This window comes from Anomalospiza imberbis, chromosome 12 (assembly GCF_031753505.1).
Source record: "Anomalospiza imberbis isolate Cuckoo-Finch-1a 21T00152 chromosome 12, ASM3175350v1, whole genome shotgun sequence".
Taxonomy (NCBI): domain Eukaryota; kingdom Metazoa; phylum Chordata; class Aves; order Passeriformes; family Viduidae; genus Anomalospiza; species Anomalospiza imberbis.
In genome coordinates this window covers 7,321,109-7,343,485 of record NC_089692.1, presented here as the reverse complement: position 1 = coordinate 7,343,485, position 22,377 = coordinate 7,321,109, and the positions used below count along the sequence as shown (strand labels likewise).

General features: G+C 41.4%; 2 protein-coding genes across 2 annotated transcripts in view; one reads left to right on the top strand and one right to left on the bottom strand.

The window, feature by feature from the left end:
* VPS35 (VPS35 retromer complex component) overlaps positions 1-16,292 on the top strand; it is a 24,435-nt gene extending 8,143 nt beyond the window's left edge. Inside the window, exons 3-17 of the mRNA XM_068202641.1 lie at positions 184-280; positions 777-900; positions 2,330-2,512; positions 2,812-3,025; positions 3,762-3,845; positions 4,284-4,393; positions 7,421-7,517; positions 7,609-7,757; positions 8,253-8,460; positions 8,972-9,127; positions 10,758-10,880; positions 11,755-11,934; positions 13,094-13,333; positions 14,035-14,178; positions 15,401-16,292. Coding sequence (XP_068058742.1) covers positions 184-280; positions 777-900; positions 2,330-2,512; positions 2,812-3,025; positions 3,762-3,845; positions 4,284-4,393; positions 7,421-7,517; positions 7,609-7,757; positions 8,253-8,460; positions 8,972-9,127; positions 10,758-10,880; positions 11,755-11,934; positions 13,094-13,333; positions 14,035-14,178; positions 15,401-15,580 — 2,289 coding nt within the window. The 3' untranslated portion in view covers positions 15,581-16,292. The remainder of the gene's footprint in view (positions 1-183; positions 281-776; positions 901-2,329; positions 2,513-2,811; positions 3,026-3,761; positions 3,846-4,283; positions 4,394-7,420; positions 7,518-7,608; positions 7,758-8,252; positions 8,461-8,971; positions 9,128-10,757; positions 10,881-11,754; positions 11,935-13,093; positions 13,334-14,034; positions 14,179-15,400) is intronic.
* On the bottom strand, positions 16,008-22,377 carry LOC137481134 (histamine H3 receptor-like). The gene is made up of 3 exons (XM_068202645.1): positions 21,989-22,377; positions 21,755-21,921; positions 16,008-19,591 (listed from the first exon to the last, which is right to left on the bottom strand). The coding sequence occupies exons 1-3, from the start codon at positions 22,212-22,214 to the stop codon at positions 18,707-18,709; spliced, it is 1,278 nt and encodes a 425-aa protein (XP_068058746.1). The 5' UTR covers positions 22,215-22,377; the 3' UTR covers positions 16,008-18,706.

The window sequence follows — 22,377 nt, the reverse complement described above, 5'->3', positions numbered from 1 at the left end:
TTTATTACTGTAGCTCTGTCTTCAGATGCATATTCTTATCACCTCAGGCAAAATGCTCACTTAGCATGGGTGGTGTAGTATAAGCTTGATATTAAACCACTTGAGATTTTTTTTTAATAGATAAAAAATACTACAGTTGCCTAGTGTCATTTCTAACAGACATTTCTCTTTCCTCCTCTGAAGGACAAGAACAAGCTCATGGATGCTCTGAAACATGCTTCCAACATGCTTGGGGAGCTGCGGACTTCTATGTTATCTCCAAAGAGCTATTATGAGCTCTGTATCCTTTCAAGAGGAAACTAATAGTTGAAATGTATTTGCAATGGGATATTCATCTGCTTTTTTTGGTACAATGGTATCTTGTATCAGATACTTATTAGCACTTTTCTCCTCAGTATTCAATTATGTGTATATACTGTAGGAGAATATACACTTTACTCACAGTTTAAGTTCAGTTTTTCTCTCTGGTATAAAACAGGTCTTTCATATCTTCCTCTGGGAAGTTTCAGGAGTCTAGTTCTAAAATTATATCAGCTCTGTAAAACAATTCTTTTATTCCCAGTTTTATTCCCTTTTCTAATATGCTAAAAATTGATTAAAGGTTTGAGGTTAATTTTGCACATTTATCTCAATCATGATTACTGTTCAGAAATACTGCCTGCTTAGGCATATTTGTATTTGGTTCAGCATTTTTCTTCCTGGGTGTGAATGAGCAAATTACTATGAAGATACGTTGTAGACATTCTCACTTAACAATCCTTAACTATGAGGAAAAGACATGGCAATTTCTGATGAGCTACACTACTTGGAAGTCTACCTGACAGATGAATTTGCCAAAGGCAGGAAAGTGGCAGACCTTTATGAGCTAGTACAGTATGCTGGAAATATCATTCCAAGACTGTAAGTGTGTGGATGTTGGTGTGTGGCTTTGTTTGCTTTTTCTTTTTTAAACTGGAAAAACTGGAGTTGTCCAGCTCTGGTTCAGGCAGTGATTGGCTTCTCAATCAGTTTACAATGGTCAATAGTATTTCTGCCTATCTGGAGTGGATTACTGTGAAACTTCTGAGATTAGGCCAAGAGTGCAGATGCAGAAGGTCACTTTGTCCTGTCAGTGTGTTAATTTTGCACATGACCAAGATGAAAGCACTTCAATCTTGGAATGAAGTTGGCTTTTGGGTAAAGATCTGGTCAGTGGGAGATAACCAAGTACCACACTCTGATCAGGGAGATGGACTATGCATTTATTAACTGCTTCAGTTACCTGAGGATATAGATCTTACCTTCTCCCATAGAGTAGTTGCTTCATAACCTTCTGCCTTTTTAGAGAATAAGAAGTGTGAGAAGGAAGCTGAAAGTTTGTGACTTCACTCTTAGAGTCTTTGTGCTTCTGAATTGTTTGTTTTTTGGCAAAGTGGTAGCTTGCCAGAAATGCTACTTGAAGGCCTGTGAGGCTTATATTTAAATATGGGACTGTTGGGCTGCAGTACATCTTTGACATAGTCAGTTTTGAGATTTAGGTTTTGCTTGGTACTCAAGTATTTCATTCCTGACCTTATGTTCATGCCAGGAAGAGGCTCTGGACACACAGGCTGCATCTTCATGCAGTTTCTGGAGCTTGGCTGATGGCTACCACAGTGTTCTCACCTCTGTGTGTAACCATCAGAGTTGTCTTCCTGCCTGCTTGTAGCCTCTGGTTCTCCCTGATGAGACTTGTGGTGCTTTCATGGAGGTCCTGTGCATGGGGCAGAGGAGTGGGCAGGGAGGGCTGAGGCCTCTAAACTGAATATCTGTAGGTTCTGAGTATTGGAGTTTTTTTCTTCTAAGCTGAAGGGGAGTCCAAATATATTGGAGCAGCAATCTTCTGCATCTCACATATTCCTGCTACCTGTTACCTCAGCAGAGGTGCTGAGGGAATGAGTACAAAGCCAGTAGTTTCTATCCTGCTAGACCACTGTGTGAGAGAGGCTAAACTACTTCCCTATCATAGGTTGCTCATCTATGTTTTCAGAATAGTTTTCCAGCTTAGTGGGATGGTGGAAGTATAAATGAGCTGGTCTGAAAGCATTCAGAACTTTGTGAGCATTTACACATTCAGTATATCAAGCATTGTAATGAGGTCTAGTGGCAGTTCAGACTTGCTGTGCTCTGTAGCAGATGAGAATAGGAGTTGAAAGCTGACTAAATATCCCAAATTATGGCACCCAGGTGATAATTTTATTGCTTTTTTTGTGCTTTGGTAATCCTGCCATAATGGCCAAAAGGAACATCACGCCTTTCAGTGTGATGTTGTTACTTTATGATTTATTGTTTGATTCTGTGCCTTTTGCAGGTATCTGCTGATAACAGTAGGTGTTGTCTATGTCAAGTCATTTCCACAGTCCAGGAAAGATATTTTGAAAGACCTGGTGGAGATGTGCCGTGGAGTGCAGCATCCTCTTAGAGGCCTCTTCCTTAGAAACTATCTCCTGCAGTGTACCAGGAATATCTTACCAGATGAAGGCGAGCAAGCAGAGTAAGAAGGATGGGCTATAACTTGATAAAATTACTGTTAATAGAGATTATTTAAATTTTATGTGTGACTTCAGATTTGAGAGAAGTAGGTATGCTAGAATTCCACAGACATGACATTTGTTTTATCCATTAAGAATTCCCTTCTAGCACTAAAGTTCTTCACAAGTGAGGATATGAACTCTTCTTATGAACCCAGAAATGTCACCCTCTCACCTTATTAAAACTTGTATGTTCACCAGGGGCTGGAAGGATGAATACCTCTGACAAGCTTTTCTGTTCTTAACCTCTTACCAATTGCAGTGAAGAAACCACTGGAGACATCAGTGACTCAATGGATTTTGTGCTGCTGAACTTTGCTGAGATGAACAAGCTCTGGGTGCGAATGCAGCACCAGGGCCACAGTCGGGACAGAGAGAAAAGGGAGCGAGAGAGGCAGGAGCTGAGGATCCTCGTGGGAACGAACCTGGTTCGCCTCAGTCAGCTGGAAGGGGTTAATGTGGAGAGATACAAGCAGGTGGGATGGCTTTCTGACTTCTGCCAGTTTTTTCCAAACTAAACTAGTTTGGACTTCAGATGAGCAGCTGGAAGTGTTACAGCTTTGCTAAAAGTTCAGTAATCCCAGTGCTTCTCAAATTCTTCACCTGAGGAGAAGTTGTAAATACTGGTATACAGTGTGTTCCCAGGCTGAGGACATGATTCTCACATTCTCCTGTAACATTCTGTCTGTAACAGTGACAAGAAAGCCTTCTTGATTCCCATTTTCCTTGCAGAATAATGGGATGGTCTAAGGGATGTGTACACATCCAGTGTTCTGGGATAGATTTCACAAGTTGTGAGGCTGTGCTTCCCAAAGCATTCAAGAGAACTGTTACTGTGTGAAATGACAGTGAAGGAAATGTATTATTTAAAAGTCTGTCCCTTGTAAGTTCTACCATACAGCTGCTGAAAATAGCTTGGAGTGGTGCTGCTGAGACCCTGGATATGTGCCAGCAAAGTCAGTAGCACTGACTTATGAAATCAAAGCTTGTATAATGTATGAAAGGGATAGACTTCTGAGACCAGTAGGTTTTTTTTTTTTCTCTGAAAGATGGAACTGCAGAAAAATGGAACTTCTTATCAGAAAGTCTTTATGTAGACAATCAGCTGAGAACTGTTAGAAATTCTGTTCTGCTTGGATTAAATGTATGTATGAATATAAACTTAGAAGGTAATTGTAAAATCACTGCAAGACCTTTTCCCCCCTATTCCAGATTGTTCTGCCTGGAATACTGGAGCAAGTTGTGAACTGTAGAGATGCTTTAGCTCAGGAGTACCTCATGGAGTGCATCATACAGGTGAGCTGCATAAGTTCAATTGCAGTGATGGGACACAGGGACACTTCTATACACTTAGATTCAGGCAGCTTTCACATCTTCCTCATGGACTGGGAAACTTAATCGCTGGGACTTGTACACAGTGGCTTGTCCTTTATTTTTTACCACATGGGCTGAGTGAAGATGGGTCCATTTTGTGCCCCTTCTGTTGCAGTAGCTTGTAAGCATCTTAGCAGTAGTGCCTGTGTTATGAGTTGTAATAGAGAGGTGGGCCCTTGAGTTACCCATTTGTCTTACATCTCTTGCTTCATGCATTTACCCAGTCATGGTCAGCTTCATAGGCCAGAGTGTATTTACTGTGTGGCTATCTGCTTTAGAATTATCCTGTTGCATTTTTCTTCTATGTAACAATGGGCAAATTCAGTTTATAACTTGATGACTATTGATCTAAAACTTCAGGTTTTCCCAGATGAATTTCACCTCCAAACCCTGAACCCATTTCTCAGAGCCTGTGCTGAGCTGCACCAAAATGTGAATGTGAAAAATATAATTATTGCTTTAATTGACAGGTGAGTGACCAAGGGGGTGGAACTTGACTCGAAATTAAGTTTGTGTTGTGCAAAAGCAGATGATAATTCTTCTATCATTTAAATATGTTTAATTTTTGATACCACTTCACTGTTTCCATGTCTTTCTATCAGCTGTAATTAAAGCTGTGAAGAATGTTATTTCCGTAGCTTCTACTCTCTGGATTCTGCTTTTACAGCTTCCAATGAAACCTGCTTTATGGACTGGTTAAAACTTGTAAACAGATTAAGCCAGGAAACAGCCCATTTAGTATTGAGCAGTTTCATGCTTCAGAACTGAAGTGGTAGCAGTGCCCTGCTTTGACAGCCACATCACTCATAGGTACCTCTTGAAATCTTGGAAGATCCTAAGGCTGCATCATCTGTCAGGAATACTTTACCTTGCAGGGTCAGAGATCAGAGAACATAACAATGCTTCTTCAGAACAGAACTAGTAGAAAATGGAACTACCTTCTTAATTCTTACCTTGCCACTAGCATCTTGACTGTTCTCTCAAAAGCATGTTTCTCCTGTGGAGGTACTGCTTAAAACTGCTTGTACTGAGTTCAGATTTGGGGGAGAAATCATAGAATCCTTTGTGTTGGAAAAGACCTTTAAGGTCAAACTGAAGTTTTAATTTGTACCCTAAAAGGAAACACAGATTTTCAGTGAGCACCTGCACTTTCTTACTGCAGAAAGGAAGTGCACTTGCATGGTTTGTCTCAAGCTGTAGAAAAGCCTTGTCCTTTGCATTTGCATCCAGATGTGTATCTTCATACATCTGGTCCTTGTACCAATGTATGGACTCCAGTTAGCACAGGGATCTTAGGTCCCCCTGGCATTCAGCATTGGGTAAGATTGCTGTATCCTCTCTAAAGCCTGGAGAGGACTTGTGTGTATTGAGCATTACTGGTACAACTTAGGATCTTGAACTTTTTATTTACCAAGTCTGTAGTTTGTCTTCTCCAGGTTATGTCAGATTTATAAGTTCAAGACTTTGGTTTTTTTTTGAATATCTTTCAGTGTTTGTGCATTTGTCAGAGACATGGTGCTGCCTTTGCTGCCTTCATACAGAGATGTTCACAGAAATTCTTTGGTTTCCCACACTTTGATGCTGTGGCTCAGATTTTTCATAATATTGTTAGCTTAAAAAAACCCTCCAAAACTGTAAACCCCAAACACCACAAAACCCCCAAATCCCAAGAAATGTTGCCAGTAACTGATTTCTGAGACTATCTTGATTACTTTTAAAAGAGGTCATGGGATATTTTGCTAGGCTCTTACACTGGAGTGTGGCAGTGCCATTCTTGTGAGAAGGCTTTCCTTGTGTAGCTTTTGCTGTCCTGCTAAACTTCGGTATCACCTCCACAGTAAGGTTTTTGTGTTGTTACTGCTACAAACACCAGTGAGTGACTGACCAGCAGTGGCCCTCTGGCCTCCCAGCCTTACCTCTGCTCAGGTTTGTTGAAGGCTTCCAGAGCTCTCTCTTTGGGCTGTGGGACAAGGGTAGAAAGGTGGCAGCATGATGGTTATCTTTGTAGTATGCAGCTTGGGATTTTGACTGTAATGTTACTGCCAGTGTTGGAGCATATGAGTGGATCTGTTCTTGGAATCCATGCATGTAGGGAGGATGTTGCTCTTGTGTTTGTGTTGGAGCTGGTAGCAGCAATGGACAGGAGCTTCAGTATTGTGTAGTTGAGATGTGAAGCTGCCCTGCACAGGTTGTGCCTCTTGGCATTTCTCATCTTTGTTTCAGCTGGCATTGGCTAATTGAATCTGAACATCAGTGACTGCTGTAGTAGCTTGTGAAAATTTTATCTTTATTCCTGTGGGGCTTTCCTGCTAAAGGAATCTCATCAGATAGTCTTGCTGCTTTGGGATCTCTGTTGCCTCACTAAACCATTCATGACTTTTAATTATGCTGCCATCTGCCTGCAGCTTGTTCATACCTTGTAGCATTGCTGGCTTTACACTGAGCTGTTGCCAAGGAAAGCTGCCTTGTGCCTCTAAGAAAAGGCAGTGATTGTTCCTGGCTTTAGAAAGTCTGCTTCTTATCACCCTAATCAAATATAAGACTAGTTCAATGTCTTATTTTTCCTGGCAGTGAAGTTTTTTTTTGCCTCCTGGGCTTTTCTTACGTGTCTCTCTATTTCAGATTCAAAATCAAAATTGAGAAACCCTGTAGAAGGACTTTTTAAAAATTTAATGTAATGCCTTTTCCTAAATATTTTTGTAGTACTTTTTCTAATTCAGAGTATAATAATCTCAGTAATTAGAAAGCCAAGATAGCAGTACTGAACTTCTTAAGCTTCAGCTCTGGTAAGGTGTTAGTTTTCTAATAGTGGTGCTTTCTATCCTGTATCTCATTTTTGCAGAAAAGGTGCTTGGCATGACTTTCTCCTCTTACAGATAAAAATACCTCTCACTATCTCCTGAATGCTTGCTGGATGGCAATTTCTTGCTCCCACCCCCAATAACCAAAAACCCAATATTCTTCACTTCTCCATTCTTCTTAAGTTCACTTTGTATTTTGTTCTCTGCAAATAGTGTAAGTTCCAAACATGTTGGTCTTTAGTGACAAAGAATATTGAAGTCAGGATATTCCTTCTGTGAGGTTTTTTTTTTTTCTGGAGGCTGTTATGCGGAGGATGCTATTGGGTGTCTAATTTCAGTAATATCACTGAATGAATAAATGCAGGATATTTACTCTTCCATCAGCCTACTCTATACATCTTTATCTGCTTGAACAAACAGAGCACTTACTTCTAGCTTAAGAACATCAATTAGGAGATGTCCTTCCTGTTCTTTCTTCACCTTGCCTTTTCTGTCAGCACATTTTTCCAGGACTGATAGTTACCAGGCTCAGTTGCCCATAAGGCTTCTGACTTTAATTAATTTCCTTTTTGCTTGTAATAGAGCTTCCAAATATACCTAAAGGACATGCTTTTTCTGCCAGTCCCTCTTTCTGCTCTGTATTTGAGGAGTGGAAAAGCTGTGCTGACCAAGCTGCTTTCCTTGCTCTGTCACCAGGTTAGCTTTATTTGCACATCGTGAAGATGGACCTGGTATCCCAGCAGACATCAAACTGTTTGATATCTTTTCACAGCAGGTTGCTACTGTTATACAGGTATGTTGGATATCCCTGCATGCAGTTTTGGGGTTGGTTTTTTGTAAAGTTCTGTGCTTTAGTATCAACTTTGTGCTGTCTTAAATTTCAGTCTCGGCAGGATATGCCCTCAGAGGATGTGGTGTCTTTGCAAGTTTCTCTCATTAACCTGGCTATGAAATGCTACCCAGACCGTGTGGACTATGTTGACAAGGTGTTGGAGACTACTGTGGAAATATTCAACAAACTTAATCTGGAACAGTAAGTGTCTCTTGCATTTTCTTTGGCATGGCAATTAATACCCTAAAATCAGGCCTTCTGCATTTCATCACATTTGGTGAGATAGCAGAGACATGCTCTGGGCCTGTAAGGTCACTGCTTTTGGACCAAGCTGCAGCAGCCCTGATAAACTCCTGACTAACCAGGACTTGCTCCCTTGTGCATAAGTTGTGCTGTACATCCACACCATGTGTGTGCATTTTGTAGGCATCCCTTACAGCACTCTAGAGTTCTGCTATTGCTGCGTTTGCAGCCACACTCTGCTTCTGCTGGCAGCAACTTAAAACATGCATTTGTTACTGTATGTCCCAAAGAGCAAGATCTGCCTTATTTTGGTACTCATTTCCTTTCTCCCTAGCACCAAGTTGCTTGGTGGTTGTTGTATACTTCAGAATTGATACTCTGAAGCAGATTTTAAACCTGTCTACATGTGTGAACCATTGATTAATTGTGTTTTTTGCATATATTTTCTTTTAGTATTGCAACAAGCAGTGCTGTTTCAAAGGAGCTGACTAGACTTTTGAAAATCCCAGTTGATACTTACAACAATATCCTGACAGTTCTGAAACTAAAACATTTTCACCCACTCTTTGAATACTTTGATTACGAGTCCAGGAAGAGCATGAGTTGTTACGTGCTTAGCAATGTATTGGATTATAACACAGAAATTGTGTCCCAAGAACAGGTATGATATAAGTTAATTTGAAAATCTAGGTATTTAAATGATTGTTCAAAGACCTGAAAACACACTTAGTTACTTCATGCAGGCCATACTTTGTTTCCTAGCCTGCATGCCCCTGCCTCCCCTGGCACAGGCTTTGTCCCACTTGGTAATTCTTCCTCCTGTGTTCTTAAATGTCTTTGAACATCTTACCTAACCTCATCCTAGAGGCTACTTCTGATTTACCACACCTCAGCCTAGACAGTAATCTGTTAGATGTGAAAAAAGACCCTGAATCCCTTAAAAACTGGGTCTGCTATCTAAAGAAGGCTGCATAGCCTTTGGAATCTGAATTTCCTCTGCACTGCTGTGCTGCCCTGTCCCACTTGTGCTGAGAGAGACCCTTCTTCAGGGTGTAAGGCACATATGGCTGAAGCATGACCACTATGAGTGGCTGTAAAGATGTTCCCAATTTCCGGCAATTTATGCTTATGGACTACTGTAGTTTAAACAGAGCTTCTATTGCCTTTACCAGGTTGATGCTATCATGAATTTGGTGTCCACGCTGATCCAGGATCAACCAGATCAGCCTGCTGAAGATCCTGACCCTGAGGACTTTGCGGATGAGCAGAGTCTTGTGGGAAGATTTATTCACCTGCTGCGTTCTGATGACCCTGACCAACAGTACCTGGTTGGTGACTGGTGCTTCTCAAAGTCTGTGCTCTCTGAACTGTCACAGTTCTTGCATTATTGACTGTACAAGACTTGAGTGAAGCTGGGAGCTGGGGCATCACTGCTCTGGCACTACAAGCTCAGTAGAGAACATTATTTATGACACCTTTAATGGTAGGATAATATATTGATTATACAGGAAAAGCAGATGAGGACTTTAGCATTTGTTGATGGAAAGTTTTCATCCCACGAGGTTGCAACTATCTGTATTAGTTTGTGGAACTCTTAATGTTCTGGCAACTTCATATAACCATCTGTTGAAAACACAGCAAGTGCTGTTTGGAGTACTGTGCTATTTGTGTATTTTGATACTGAGAGAATGCAAAAAATCTCAGAAAAGACAGCTTAGAAAGTTTGGCCTTAGGAATTTTAATTTCTTTAAGGATGGGGTCTTCATACAGCATATAGTGTCCTGCTGCTTGGTTCCAAATGCTTTTCCTCTCTGCTTGGTTCATCTGTAGCAGTAGATTTGACATGTCCTTGAAATACGTGCATTATGATACCTGTAATGGTTTGAGTTGGTCTGTGGCAGCTTAATGTAGCTATCTGCTGTTAATCTGCTGTATCTGGCTTTAGGGAGGTCACTTCAAATAAACTGTCTTGAGAAGTGTGTGTTGGAGTAGAGGGCCAGGGATATTCTGCCTATACCAGATCCACCGGAGAAGCTGGCAGAAGCTGTGATGAAGTTGGATCTGCTGCAGATGGCAGTTAGCTCATGTCAGAGTCAGGCCTGCTTAGGGACTACTGTGAAGTTACAGTTTGTGCCTGAAATAAATGTCACACTGAATAAACAATGAGAATAAAGCAACAGAATAAAGTGCAAGCTATGCATAACATAACTGGCATTGATTTAGCTTGGCTTTAAGGTCTAGTATAAAAAACTTGCTTGAAGTGTAATGAAACTTGTGTAATGGGGAGAAGAATAACTTTACAGGAACTGGAGTCAGTTGTGTTTCAGGACTTTATTACTGGAGTAAAGCAGAAAGGTTTTTTTTCCTTGGAGAGAGCAAAGCTTCCCTCAAAGGAATGCTGGCACCAAGGAAATTAATATTTTAACCCCAAAAGAATTTACATAGCTAGAGATATTGAAACTGTTTCTGCAAAGATTCTGAGTGTCAGTCTGTCTTTCTCATCTAGCAGTGCTTTGCTTTAATCACGTTGACCCCCTTTAAATGCCATCAAAGGACTTGTCACATTATCTTTTAGGTACAATTGTATGAGCTACTTAACACCTTTTACTAATAATGCTTAATAGCTCCCTCAACATCACAAATGCTTGCATCAAATTTTTCTACAATACAGCAGCAGCAGGAAAAATCCAAGGTTATAGGATTTTTACAGTATCTCAGTTTAAATTATGCATTCTGTATGGAGGAGATATGAAATGCAAATTCAAACAGCCTAGTCCAAGTGTATTAGCCAGAGTGGCTAACCAGTGTGTAATGGGTGATTACAGACTTCTGTATATTTAGGTTATTTACATGAAATCTACATCTAATCTGAAAATATGTTTAGGGTGGGGCACTGTGCTTCCCTTGAGTGTATGTTTGTGTGAAGGATTCTCTGAGCTCACAGTGCTTCTGTTCTAGATCCTCAACACCGCCCGGAAGCACTTTGGGGCAGGGGGGAACCAGCGCATTCGTTTCACGCTGCCACCCTTGGTTTTTGCTGCCTACCAGCTTGCTTTTCGCTACAAAGAGAACTCCAAAGTGGTAAGTTCACCTCTATCTTGTTCTTGTATGCTTGCTTGGCTTTGTTTTCTTTAAAATGCATTTTGTCTGGCTGCCTAAGTATGCTCAGACTTGATTCAGAAGGCTAGTTTTGTTTGGGTTTTTTTCTCGAGGTTTGAATGCTGTTTAATTGAATGAAGATTTTTATCAAGTCATAGTAAATTACTTTAGTACTTGAGAAGTGAAGAAGTAGAAATTGTCTAGTTTTGTTTATTCATTAAGGTGACTGATTATGTGCCTTTACTGGAGACCAGAACTGATGGCATGAAACTGATTTAAATCTGAATATTGAAATTCTTCCATTTCTAAATTGTAGCTACATTATTGTAGTGTTTCTAAACCTAAAAAAAAGCACTTGCTTTAACTTACACAGTAGTAGTAAAAGTGTACATTAAAATAATGACTGATCCATTTTGGCTCTTAAATGCTTTCTGATTGAGATAGATACCTTAAATATGTATTTCCTTTATTGTGGGTGTTATATTATGGAGAAATAAGGTTAAATATTTGTTAAAATACTCTTCAAAATTAAGGTTTTAAAATTCTCTTCCACTTCTGATTGCTCTCGACTGAACAGAATTTTTCTCCCCTTGGCTAACTAGGCTTTTGCTCAGTTATGTGCTAAGCATAGCTGTCCTAACTGCAGTTCAGTGTAGGAAAAATGGGTGTGAAATTTTTGTAAATGAAAGAAATACTTTGTGCAGACCCACTGAAGCCAACACTGTACTGCTGGAGTGACTGGAGTGGCATCAGAGGGCAACAGATTGGAGCACTTAACAGATCTTGGTACAGTTGAGATCCCCTTTTCCCTGTAGCAATGCTCTTGTTCAAGCCTTTACTTGCTTTTCTTGTCTAGGATGACAAATGGGAAAAGAAGTGCCAGAAGATCTTCTCATTTGCTCATCAGACCATCAGTGCTCTGATCAAAGCAGAGCTGGCAGAGCTGCCTCTTCGACTCTTCCTGCAGGGAGCACTGGCTGCAGGAGAGATTGGCTTTGAGAATCACGAAACTGTGGCCTATGAGTTCATGTCCCAGGTGAGTGTCCAACTCTTAGAGCTGGTGTCCTGTGCTGCCTTTAATTTGATTTGGGTAGGTTTGCTGAACACTGAACCATCCAGTGTGATTAAAACACCTGAAATGATGGGCAGCCAATGCTGCTAGGTAGAAACGCCTCATTTCATTCTTGCTTCCCAGGCTGCTGTGGAATTAAGCTCCATTGCTACTGATTTGAATACTCAGTCTGACAACAGTGGTATGTTGCAATGCTGCCTCCTGCTCGTGTAGTTGGCTCACTGGAGGAGTGTAGTTTCTCAGCATAAAATGCTCCTTGCTTCTGTCTCCAGCTCCTGATATCCAGCTGGTGTTGCCCTGACCACAAGCACTCTTTGGAAGTTTTCTAAAATCTGCAGTGTTCACAACTGCTATGCTGGGCATTGCCAGTTAAAATCCTTGCATTGAAACCTATTATAAACTACTCTGAAAACCTATTTGAACTTGTAACTTGGTCTTAAGCCTTACTTGTTGCAAAAACCTTGCCCTCCTATCCATCACATAAAGAACCAATGTGGTCCATGTTATCCATGTTGTAGCTTTGTCCTAATCTTTCCTCTAATGCTGCTACTAAATGCATGTTTTTAAACAGAGTTGCTGATAAGCTGGGTTTGCTCACTGTGTTGTGTCAGTTACTGTTGTAGCACAGTTCTGACTATAAGAGCAGCATGGCAATTATGTACTTTCCATTAGAGATACAGTTCAAGACTTGTCTATTCTCTGAAGATTCTTCCTCCATGTAGCAGCAGTGCAAGTGCTTTTCTTACCTACTCTGTCATCACTGACCTGCCATCAACTTCTGCTCTGCTGTTTTGTTTGTTTCAAAGAACCAAATCTTCTTAAAGGACTATTTCTGCTGAAGTTCTGTGTTTGAATAGGTGCTTGAAATGGGGAAAAACCCAATCTTCAGATTTTATGTGGGATCACACTTGTTTGCTATGACCACTTTAATACTATTTCCTGTAAGACTTTTTCTGGTCTGTGGATTTACTTGATTTTACACTCTACATGAAAGATTTTTTTTCCCTGCCTGAAGCTTTTAACAAATGCAAAACTGGACAGTTTCTTGCTGTGTGAGTAGCAAGTGTGATTTTATTTATTTTCTGATGTGTTCTGATTGAGTCTTGCTTGCTCCCTTGTCTAGGCCTTCTCTCTGTATGAAGATGAAATCAGTGACTCAAAAGCACAGCTGGCTGCAATCACCTTGATAATTGGGACATTTGAGAGGATGAAGTGCTTCAGTGAGGAGAACCATGAGCCTTTGAGGACTCAGTGTGCACTGGCAGCCTCCAAACTCCTGAAGAAACCAGACCAGTGCCGAGCTGTGAGCACTTGTGCCCATCTGTTCTGGTCTGGCCGAAACACTGACAAGAATGGAGAGGAGGTAAGAACAAAGTGACACCAGTGGGACAGACACATCCTGCCTCAGTAACAGTTCTGCCTTCCTTCTGTAGACACTTCTAAAATAGATACATTGGTGAAGTAGGTTTGGTTGAAATTTATTCTAATACATGAAACTTCTAAAACTCACTGGAGTATAAAATGCATAAATAAAACCATGGAGAAAACTCTAATTTAAGAGTGGAAGTACCAGGCAAGCTTTTGAGTGTCAGCTAGTTAAAGGCTAGTTGACTGGGCTGCACTTTGCTTGTATTTATTATATTAGCTCAGTTTGCATGTGAACTACTAAACTTGCAAATTACAGATACCAGTTGTTGAAGTAAAGGTAAAAAAATCCTCTGTGTTCTTCAGGGCTTGCCACATAAGCTGTTGTTGTTTTAAAGAGCAGTGTTTGAAACATATTTTTCAAAGTATGCATTATGGTATGTGCTACAAAATTGAGTTAATTGATCTGATAACTGAAGGCTTTCAACAACTGTTCACGCTACTGTGTGATTTAACAAAATCAAATGTTGGTGGCAGTCAGGCAGGGTAGGCCTTCAGTGACAGCTTGCTCTTTGCAGTTTGTGTAATTTTGTGTTTCTGTGGCAGACCCCCAGGAAATGATTTGTGTGCCAAGGGAAGAGATACTGGAGCTCCCCAAGGTTCTTTTATTTCTTGTAACTTTGGTGTTTTTCCTTCTAGCTTCATGGAGGAAAAAGAGTGATGGAATGTCTAAAGAAGGCTCTGAAGATAGCAAATCAGTGCATGGACCCTTCTCTGCAAGTCCAGCTTTTCATAGAAATTCTGAATAGATATATCTATTTTTATGAAAAGGAAAATGAGGCGGTGAGTGGTAGTCCATTCTCTGTTGCATCTATTTTAAAGAACGTTTCTTTAAGCTCTTCATTCAAACTTATAGCACAAATACTCTTCAGCTTGCCCTGTAGTCTCATGAGAGGCACAAGTTCATGTGATAAGAGTCAAGTCAATTCTTGATGTGCTAATAAAAGTATTCGTTCTTCTCACACTGGGGGGAAATGTTTGCTGTTTAGTTATGAATTTAAATATTGTGAGACTCATATACCTAAAATATTTTAGATGAAAATTTACTGGAGCTGAGATGAGAAAGTAGTAAGATTTTAGCTTTAGAGGTATCTAACTCAATGTGTACATAAGGGAAAGAAAATTCTTTATGGGTGTTCATGGTCACTGCTGACTCTGACAGGTTGGTGTAAGCTTTAATTTCACAAAATAGATATGACTCCATATGTACTCAGCTTAAATTGTGTGTGTGTATAATCTGAGTTAGTTACCTGATCCATTTTCTGTTAGCAGATAAAAAGGAGTTACGCAGACCTGCTTGGTCCAGTAGAGATCAGGGTCTTCTCTGATGTCATTGATTGAGAGCAGACATTAAAGAATACCCTGCAGTTCTGAGAGAATTCTTAAAGAAATTTGAGGGATTTGCTGACTTTCCAATAACTGAACTGGCTTCTCAGTATAGGGGTGCTCTTAGTATAGGAGATGCTATATCTGATGGAGATGAAAATAAAGCTTGGAATTTCAAAGCACTTAGCAGATGTAAAAATACTCTCTGGATACTCTGGTGGCCCTGCAGTGCATTTTGTGTAGTGCTGAACTCAGCCTGTAGGCAGCCACGACTTGTTCCCTAAGAATAACTTTAAATCTGATATTGCCATCCTGACTGACTTCTATAAGAAACAATTATCTCACAGTGCACATACAGTCTGATGGTGTGTGCCATTTGTTTGAAGATTTTTAAATTTGTATTGAATACACTGGAAGGTTGGAATGGTTACAAAGCTGTCAGGCTAATGACAAGTTTTTCACCTTTGCTGGGACAGGGGAATTTCCACAGAACTCTGAAATTGGAAGGGTCCTGTGCAGAACCAGAGAAGGCAATCCCCAACACTTTGTCTGCATACAGTCTTTTCAGCATTTTGAAGGATTGTCCAAATACAAATAGCTTAAAGATAAGTCCATTAAAACTAATGTCTGTGCACTTGTACACAGGTGGTGTTGATGACTTCTGTTTTATGTTCTGTAGGTGACAATTCAGGTTTTGAATCAGCTTATACAGAAGATCAGAGAAGATCTCCCAAACCTTGAGTCAACTGAAGAAACAGAACAAATTAACAAACACTTTCACAACACACTGGAGCACTTGCGTCTGAGGAGGGAATCACCAGAATCTGAGGGGCCAATTTATGAAGGTCTTGTTCTTTAGAAAGACACTCACTGTACCTGTTTTCATTTACATACCACATTTTTTTTTAAGATAGGTTCCTAGGTTGTGCCTTTCAGAAATGTCAAGTTAACATTCATGTGTTCAGTCTGGCACTTCAAACACTTGTGTTGAATACTCTAACAAATTTGGAAGTTTGGACCAGCAACTACAGGTTTCATCAGTTAGCATGGCTGAAACTTTTTTTGAAATCCATGTGACATGGTAGGGCTCTTCAGTTCTGATTTCTCTTCTGTCTGTTCACTGTTGCTTCTGTAGCACTACAGCTCTAAACTGGCAGTAACTGTCAGCTGAAACTGTGTCTGATCCTTACAGAGCATCAGAGTTTTGGGATTATTGTATGTCAAATTCTGCTTGTGCTTTTCTTTTAATGCGAGTCAAGACTAAGTGTAATATTTTTCCCTAAAACTAGAATATATTAATGCATGTTTGGAGAGTTTTAAAGTACCATGTTCAAAAACAGAAGTTATATTTTGCATATTAAGGCTCTGTGACATTCAGTGAGGGCCAGTACTGTGCACAGGGCATATTTATCAAGATAATTTTGTTCCAAATAGTATAAAAAAATAGAGAAATTTCAATCTATATAGATATGTATAACCTTCATTACTGTAAATTTAGGGGAAAATGCATTACACAGGTTTATTCAGTATCATGATTTTGCACCGGTGAAACAATAAAGTTGCTATTAACACCTGTTGTTTCATGTCTCTTCAGAGCCCACTGTTGAACCCAAAGCTAATGTTGAATCTTCTGATAAAAGTGAAAGAAACTTTGGTTTTGTAGGAACAGAAAGATCAAGGCATAGTTACCCTGGCTGAGCTGGGCGGCTGCTGGCATTTCTCATGTAGGAGTTTGTGATACAAACCCAGTGTTTCTCCACATGGTGCTGAGATGATGTGTGCTCACATTTCAGAATGCTTTTATGACATACTTGGAGTGAGGAAGAATCCTCCTGGATTCTGTGCCTGGGAGTGACAATTGAATGACCGTGCTGTAGGAAACTGAGCAGTAGAGCACGGCCAGTGGCAGCTGCTGTGAAGCTGGTCCTATCCATGGGTTAATGCCAGTTGCTGAAAGTTTTGACCTGTCTGGTTTGCCGTGACTGAACGTGGTGTTCTAAAGATAACATGGAATTGCATTACTCCTTGAGTGACCCCCGTTTTTCTGAAAATGTGTCCTGGCTTGATTGGATATTAAATGAGACTTTGGTGGGATTATTCAGTAATTTAGTTTACCTGTTTTCTGAAAAAAGGCAAATACAATCCTAGGAAGCAATTGCAGAGTAAACAACAATTAGACCATTAATATACTGATGAATAAGTCTGGCTTGGAAGGGAGGAGGAATGAATAGGGAGATAATTTAAAGGCTTTACTTCCCCAGGTTTATAACTGATGCCAATTCAAAAATCTTCATGTTGCTCTGTATCTTTTGAAACTGTTCCTCATAGGAGAGCTGTTAAGCTGGTTTGTTATAGCACATCCATAGCAGAATGTGGTGATGTTCATGTGGATATGTTCATAGTGTAGGGATATGCCCTCCTAGTTTACAGTATTTGCTAACTGTGTCTGTTTAATCCTCCGTGTCAGTCCTTGTAATTTAGGAAGTGTCTTTGAAATACCAATTTTGCAGTTTCAACTGCAGTTACCCTAAACCACCAGACTGGTGCTTTTTCACCCTCTCCCACTTGTTAGGGCTAAACAGTTAGAACTCTTCCACAGGTCTTAATTACTTTTATTGAAAGTTTACAAAGTAAATAATTTTACAGCCTGTAAACTTTAAGATCAATTGTATTACCATGCATTTTGACTGTGGCAATGGACAATTAGAGCTGTTCAGTAACTATCACTTGTCAGCAAATAAAAGCATCTGTTAGGTTATGTAGTAAATGCTGGTGATGGAGGAACAAACTTGTCTCATTAGTGATGCTCAATGTGACAACCTGTGGGACAAATCTGCTCCAAACTCAGAATCAGTTGTGTGAGCTGCTCCTGTGGCACAGACACAATGGCAGAGACTCTGGGCAGTAGCAAGGCTGTAAATGGCAACAGATTTGGAGTCATGCCAGGCACAATGCATAACCTGGGAAATACCTCAACACTTCAAGTGATACTTCCTTGACCACTAGTGACTTGATGGATGGAAAGATTCATTGGGTGGGGTAGGGGAAAACAACACTTTTAATCTAGCCAGAAGTAGTAAAGGTCCAACTGTAAAGGTTTTAAAAATTACTGGAAGGGAAGTTTACCTAAAGCTCTGTCACGGATCTCACAGACTACTTAGGCTTACTCTGTCCTTACAGCAAAGCACAGAGTAATACCCTCAGCCCTGTAAGGAGTAGAGTTTTTGACCTCAGTAGATTCCTGCCCATGCAGGATCCTGGTGGGGGGCAGGAAGTCACTGCTGAGGGAAGGAACTCCTAGTGAAACTCTTCTAGTGTGTAAGTTACCAGTTCTTGTATCCCCTATTACAAAGCTCAAAACCCTTTTATACTTCTGTTCCTGGACTTTGTTCTACTAAATATTCCACTCTCTTCTATTTCCATCACCTTTTACCTCAAATCTCAGTGCTCCCTTACCTGCTACAGTTGCTCACCTTCTCTGGTAACATCACTGTTGTGCTGCCTCCTGTCCCATACTTTTCTTGTATTTTTATCTTTGGTCATGCCTTGTCTTGCTTGCCACTAAGTGGGGGAAAGCATCCTAGACTTAAAAACTGAGACCCTTGATCTCTTGAAGTGGGTTTGGGGTAAGATATAACAGATCCAAGATTAATGCTTTATGAAAGCCCAGCAATATTTACAGTTATTAAAAGTGACAGAGCCTGAACTCTAATTATTAGCCATTTTTTGTTTTCAGCACTTCAACACTAGTGCATGATTACCAGAAAACACACTGTTGGTGTAATTTCCCAAAGAGCTTTGAAAAATGACATTTCATTGTTGTGGTTTTTCCAGCTACATGGATGACTCTATTTCTACATATTCATAAATATCTACACTTGTGCCTACTTACCAGTATTCCATAAATATTTGCAGGTATTGCAATGCTTGCTTTTTGGTGCTCCCACCAAATACAAGATACACTAATTTTCAGCCTTCCGACTTTTCACATCAAAATGTCAGGATGAATTTTGGCCTTTTGTGGACACAGGAGTTTTATGAAGGCCTTCCTAAAGCTCATGTGACACAGTGGGTAGAGAACAGGGTTAATGGCTGAGTTCACCCACAGGAGCCAGAATGAGATCTCATAGAGGGAATAGTGCACACAGTGCCCATGGCAGGCTGCCCTGATGATCATCAGGAGTGTGTATGGAGCCCAGCACAACCCAAACACACAGACAATAACTGCTAAAGACTTTGCTACTCTTTTATCCCGGGAAAGTCTAAATCTGTTTGTCATAATGTTAGCAACGTCCACTTTGCTGCTGGGGTGGCAAAGGCTTTCTGTTGCTTTGAAGAAGCCATTCCTGGAAGGCCTAGTCTTTACATCCACCTGGAGGGGTGGAAGGTCAACACTGGCACTCAGATTTGATGGCTGATTGCCAAGCTCAGCCGAGGCCTGAAGCCTTGGAGCCTTCCTTGGGGGAAGAAGGCTGCTTGCTCTCTTCTCATGTTTGTCTCTGTTAGCTGGCTTTACAAAAAACACAGTGTGTTCCCTTTTTTCCCCCTGGAAATTCATTTCACAGTCTTGACCAGATGAGAGGTTTTCATTTCGGAGCAATGTGCGTTTCCTGATGTTAAGGTAAATACTTAAGTTAAAGTACATAACAGTGATAAAAGGTGTAAAGAATTCAACAGTAGAGGCAATCATTAGGAAATACCAGTTGTAGAAGAATTCTGCATGACATTCTCCTTCAGGGAGGATGCTCTTTTGGGCAATGTGCTCCCAGCTGAGAATGGCTGGCCCGTAGAGGAGAAAAGCAGCAATCCATACAGTCATCATCTTCAATACTGCATTTCTGGTCATCCCTTGCTGAGCCCTGTAGCTGACCTGAGGGACAAAAGTCACACACATTACACATCTCCCACATGACTGCTTTGGAGCATAGCCCTCTGTCACTTGTGAGGGTTGGTGAGAGACTGGCTTTGGGATGAGGGTTTTTAGACCGAGCTTACTGGTATCACAGAAGAGTTACTTCTGAACTATGCCTTCCAAGAGACCTTATTAAGGTGATTGGATAAGTTCTGAGAACATGCATCAGATCTTAAAAGCTTGAAACCAAGTCTCCTTCAAAGCAAATAACCACTGCTCTTCCTAGAATTGGCTGTCACCAGTTGTTTCATATTTAATTGTATTAGCTGTGATACCTGTTTACAGAATGGTTAAAAACGTTTATTGGGCCCTTTATGGAATTTTTTAATAATTTGAAATATGTAAAAGGGTTTGATTTCACAGAACATCATGCAAGTTCTTTTATTTCTACTTTGTAGAGAGATTCTTTTACTTAATGTGAAAATCACAAAACATTTACAACACCTTCTTCTGTTTGATATACCTAATTTTGTTTTTCCATCAAGTACTTACAGAATTCCTGTTTGCAGTTAAGGTGTATAGATGGAGTGTTGTGGTCTGCAAAGTGCTTTACAGAAGAATAACTGATTTCTGTTATTTAGAAAATAGAGAAGCTAAGGTGCAGAAATAATATGTCAGCCATATCGGCAGTGGAATTCATCAGAATCTTGAAGTCAAGATCATCTTTTCTATTTCTGATTCCCTGGAATGTTTGTCCCTGAGGACAAATACTCATGTAGTGGCTTGGAACTCACCCTTCACATCTCCACGGTGCAGCCACACAGCCTTTGGAATATTAAATTCTTAAATTCTGTACAGAGTTCATGTTTACTGCCCCCATCTGTGGGCCTTGATCTCCACAGCCAGTGCTGTTCTGGTAGAGGAGCCACAGAGCTGAGGAAACCTGAGTGTGTCTGAACTTGTTCTGATTTTGCAGTCCTTAACAAAGCTATGAATGATTTCAGGAGCAGTCTTAAAGGAAGTCACCATTTTCACTGAGATGGAGAATAATTTGGAAATTCAGATAGTCCTGTTTATATGTTCTCATACTGCCCTAACCCAACAGTCTTTTTCTGTACTCTTGCTTGGGGAGGGATTTTTATATGAGGGATTAATTAGAAGTATTTTAAAGTGGATGATTGTTTTCATTTATTATGACCACTTTCCATTTCTGTTTCTGAAACCATCTGGTTTATATATTTATACTATGTGCATAGACATGGGAGATTGGTTTATGAAAGAAAAATTCATGGCTAATTCAGAACCTAGAAAATAAAGGAATTCTGAGTGTTGACTGTTTAAGAATTAATCTGTTCATTTCTCCCTCTTCAAAAAGAAGTTGGTAAAACTGCTGAATTGATTCTCCAGTCTCTCTTTGTACTTTTTGTGATTTAAATGAGCAACAAACTTAAACGAACACTTTAAGAAAATGTGGGTGGAACTTAACCAAGAAGTGTGTGTAGAAGTGTGAAACCTATTAACAGGTAAAATGTGTTATTTTGACACCATCTAAAATACTTTGAAGCATTATGGTCTAGGTGAAAATTAAGTGCAAAGTCTAATCTTCCTTTTTTAATAGGTGGTGTGCTGCAGACACGATTTGAGCTATTTCTGTGGCCATTATATAGAAATGGCATTTGCATCCTCTGCAAGATGTTAAATTATAATCTGGGCCACTTTTGACCCCTACACACAGCGTACACATCAAATTCCCCTGACAGTTCGGTACCCACTGCAAGCAGGTCTCTGCCTTGTGCCGCAGCTGGGCTCTCAGCTGCCAACGGGGGCATGGCCGAGTCCCGAGGGAGCAGCTCTGCTTCAGCTGGGTAACACTTGCAAAGATTATTCAAGATGCAGCTGGGGAGGAAATAATTACACCTTGTTCCCTCTGCAAACACAGCCTGTGCCGTTTCTAGAGCAGAGTACCTTCCACTGTAAAAGTGAGAAGGAAGTGCATTTTCTGGCAAAGCCGATCACTCCCAGAACTATTTCCAGGACTGAGAGAAGCTTGCCCCTGTCTCATGTGCTGTTCGGGAGAGGCTCAAGGGCGTTGAAAGCCAGGTGCCCTAAGCAAACCCTCTGCCTGGAAGGGCAGCCCTGGAGCCCCCGCCGTCCCCCTGGCACCCCCTGCCCAGCCCTTACCGCTCTGGTGACACAGATGAACCTGTCGAAGCTGATCAGGACGATGTTGAAGACGGAGGCGGTGCACACCAGGTAGTCCACCACCAGCCACAGCTTACACAAGCCCCTGCCGAGCCTCCACTCGCCCGTCAGCACGTAGGGGATGTAGAGGGGGATGCAGAAGCCGCCTGCGGACAGAGCTCGGCGGTGACACGGGCGGAGCCACCCCCCGCCCCGCGGCGCCCCGGCACTCACCCACCAGCAGGTCGGCGACGGCCAGGTTCAGGAAGAAGAAGTTTCCCTGCGTGCGGAGGCTCCGGTCCACCACGAACGCCAGAATGACCAGGGCATTGCCCAGCACCGTGGCCAGCACCAGCAGCCCCATGAGCGCGGCCAGCAGCGCGGCGGTGCCGGCGGGGAAGGGCCCGCCCGCCGCACAGGCGCTGCCGGACAGGTTGAGCCACGGCCCGTCCCGGCGCATGGTGCCGGCAGAGAGCCCGCGGCGCTGCGCGGAGCCGGAGCTCGGCTGCGGCACCGCTCGGCCCCGCCGGGCGGAGTGAGGGCCGGGCGGTGCTGCCCTGCCCCGTCCTTCCCCGTCCTGCCCAGCCCAGCCCAGCCCAGCCCGCCCGCTGCTGGGGGCGGCG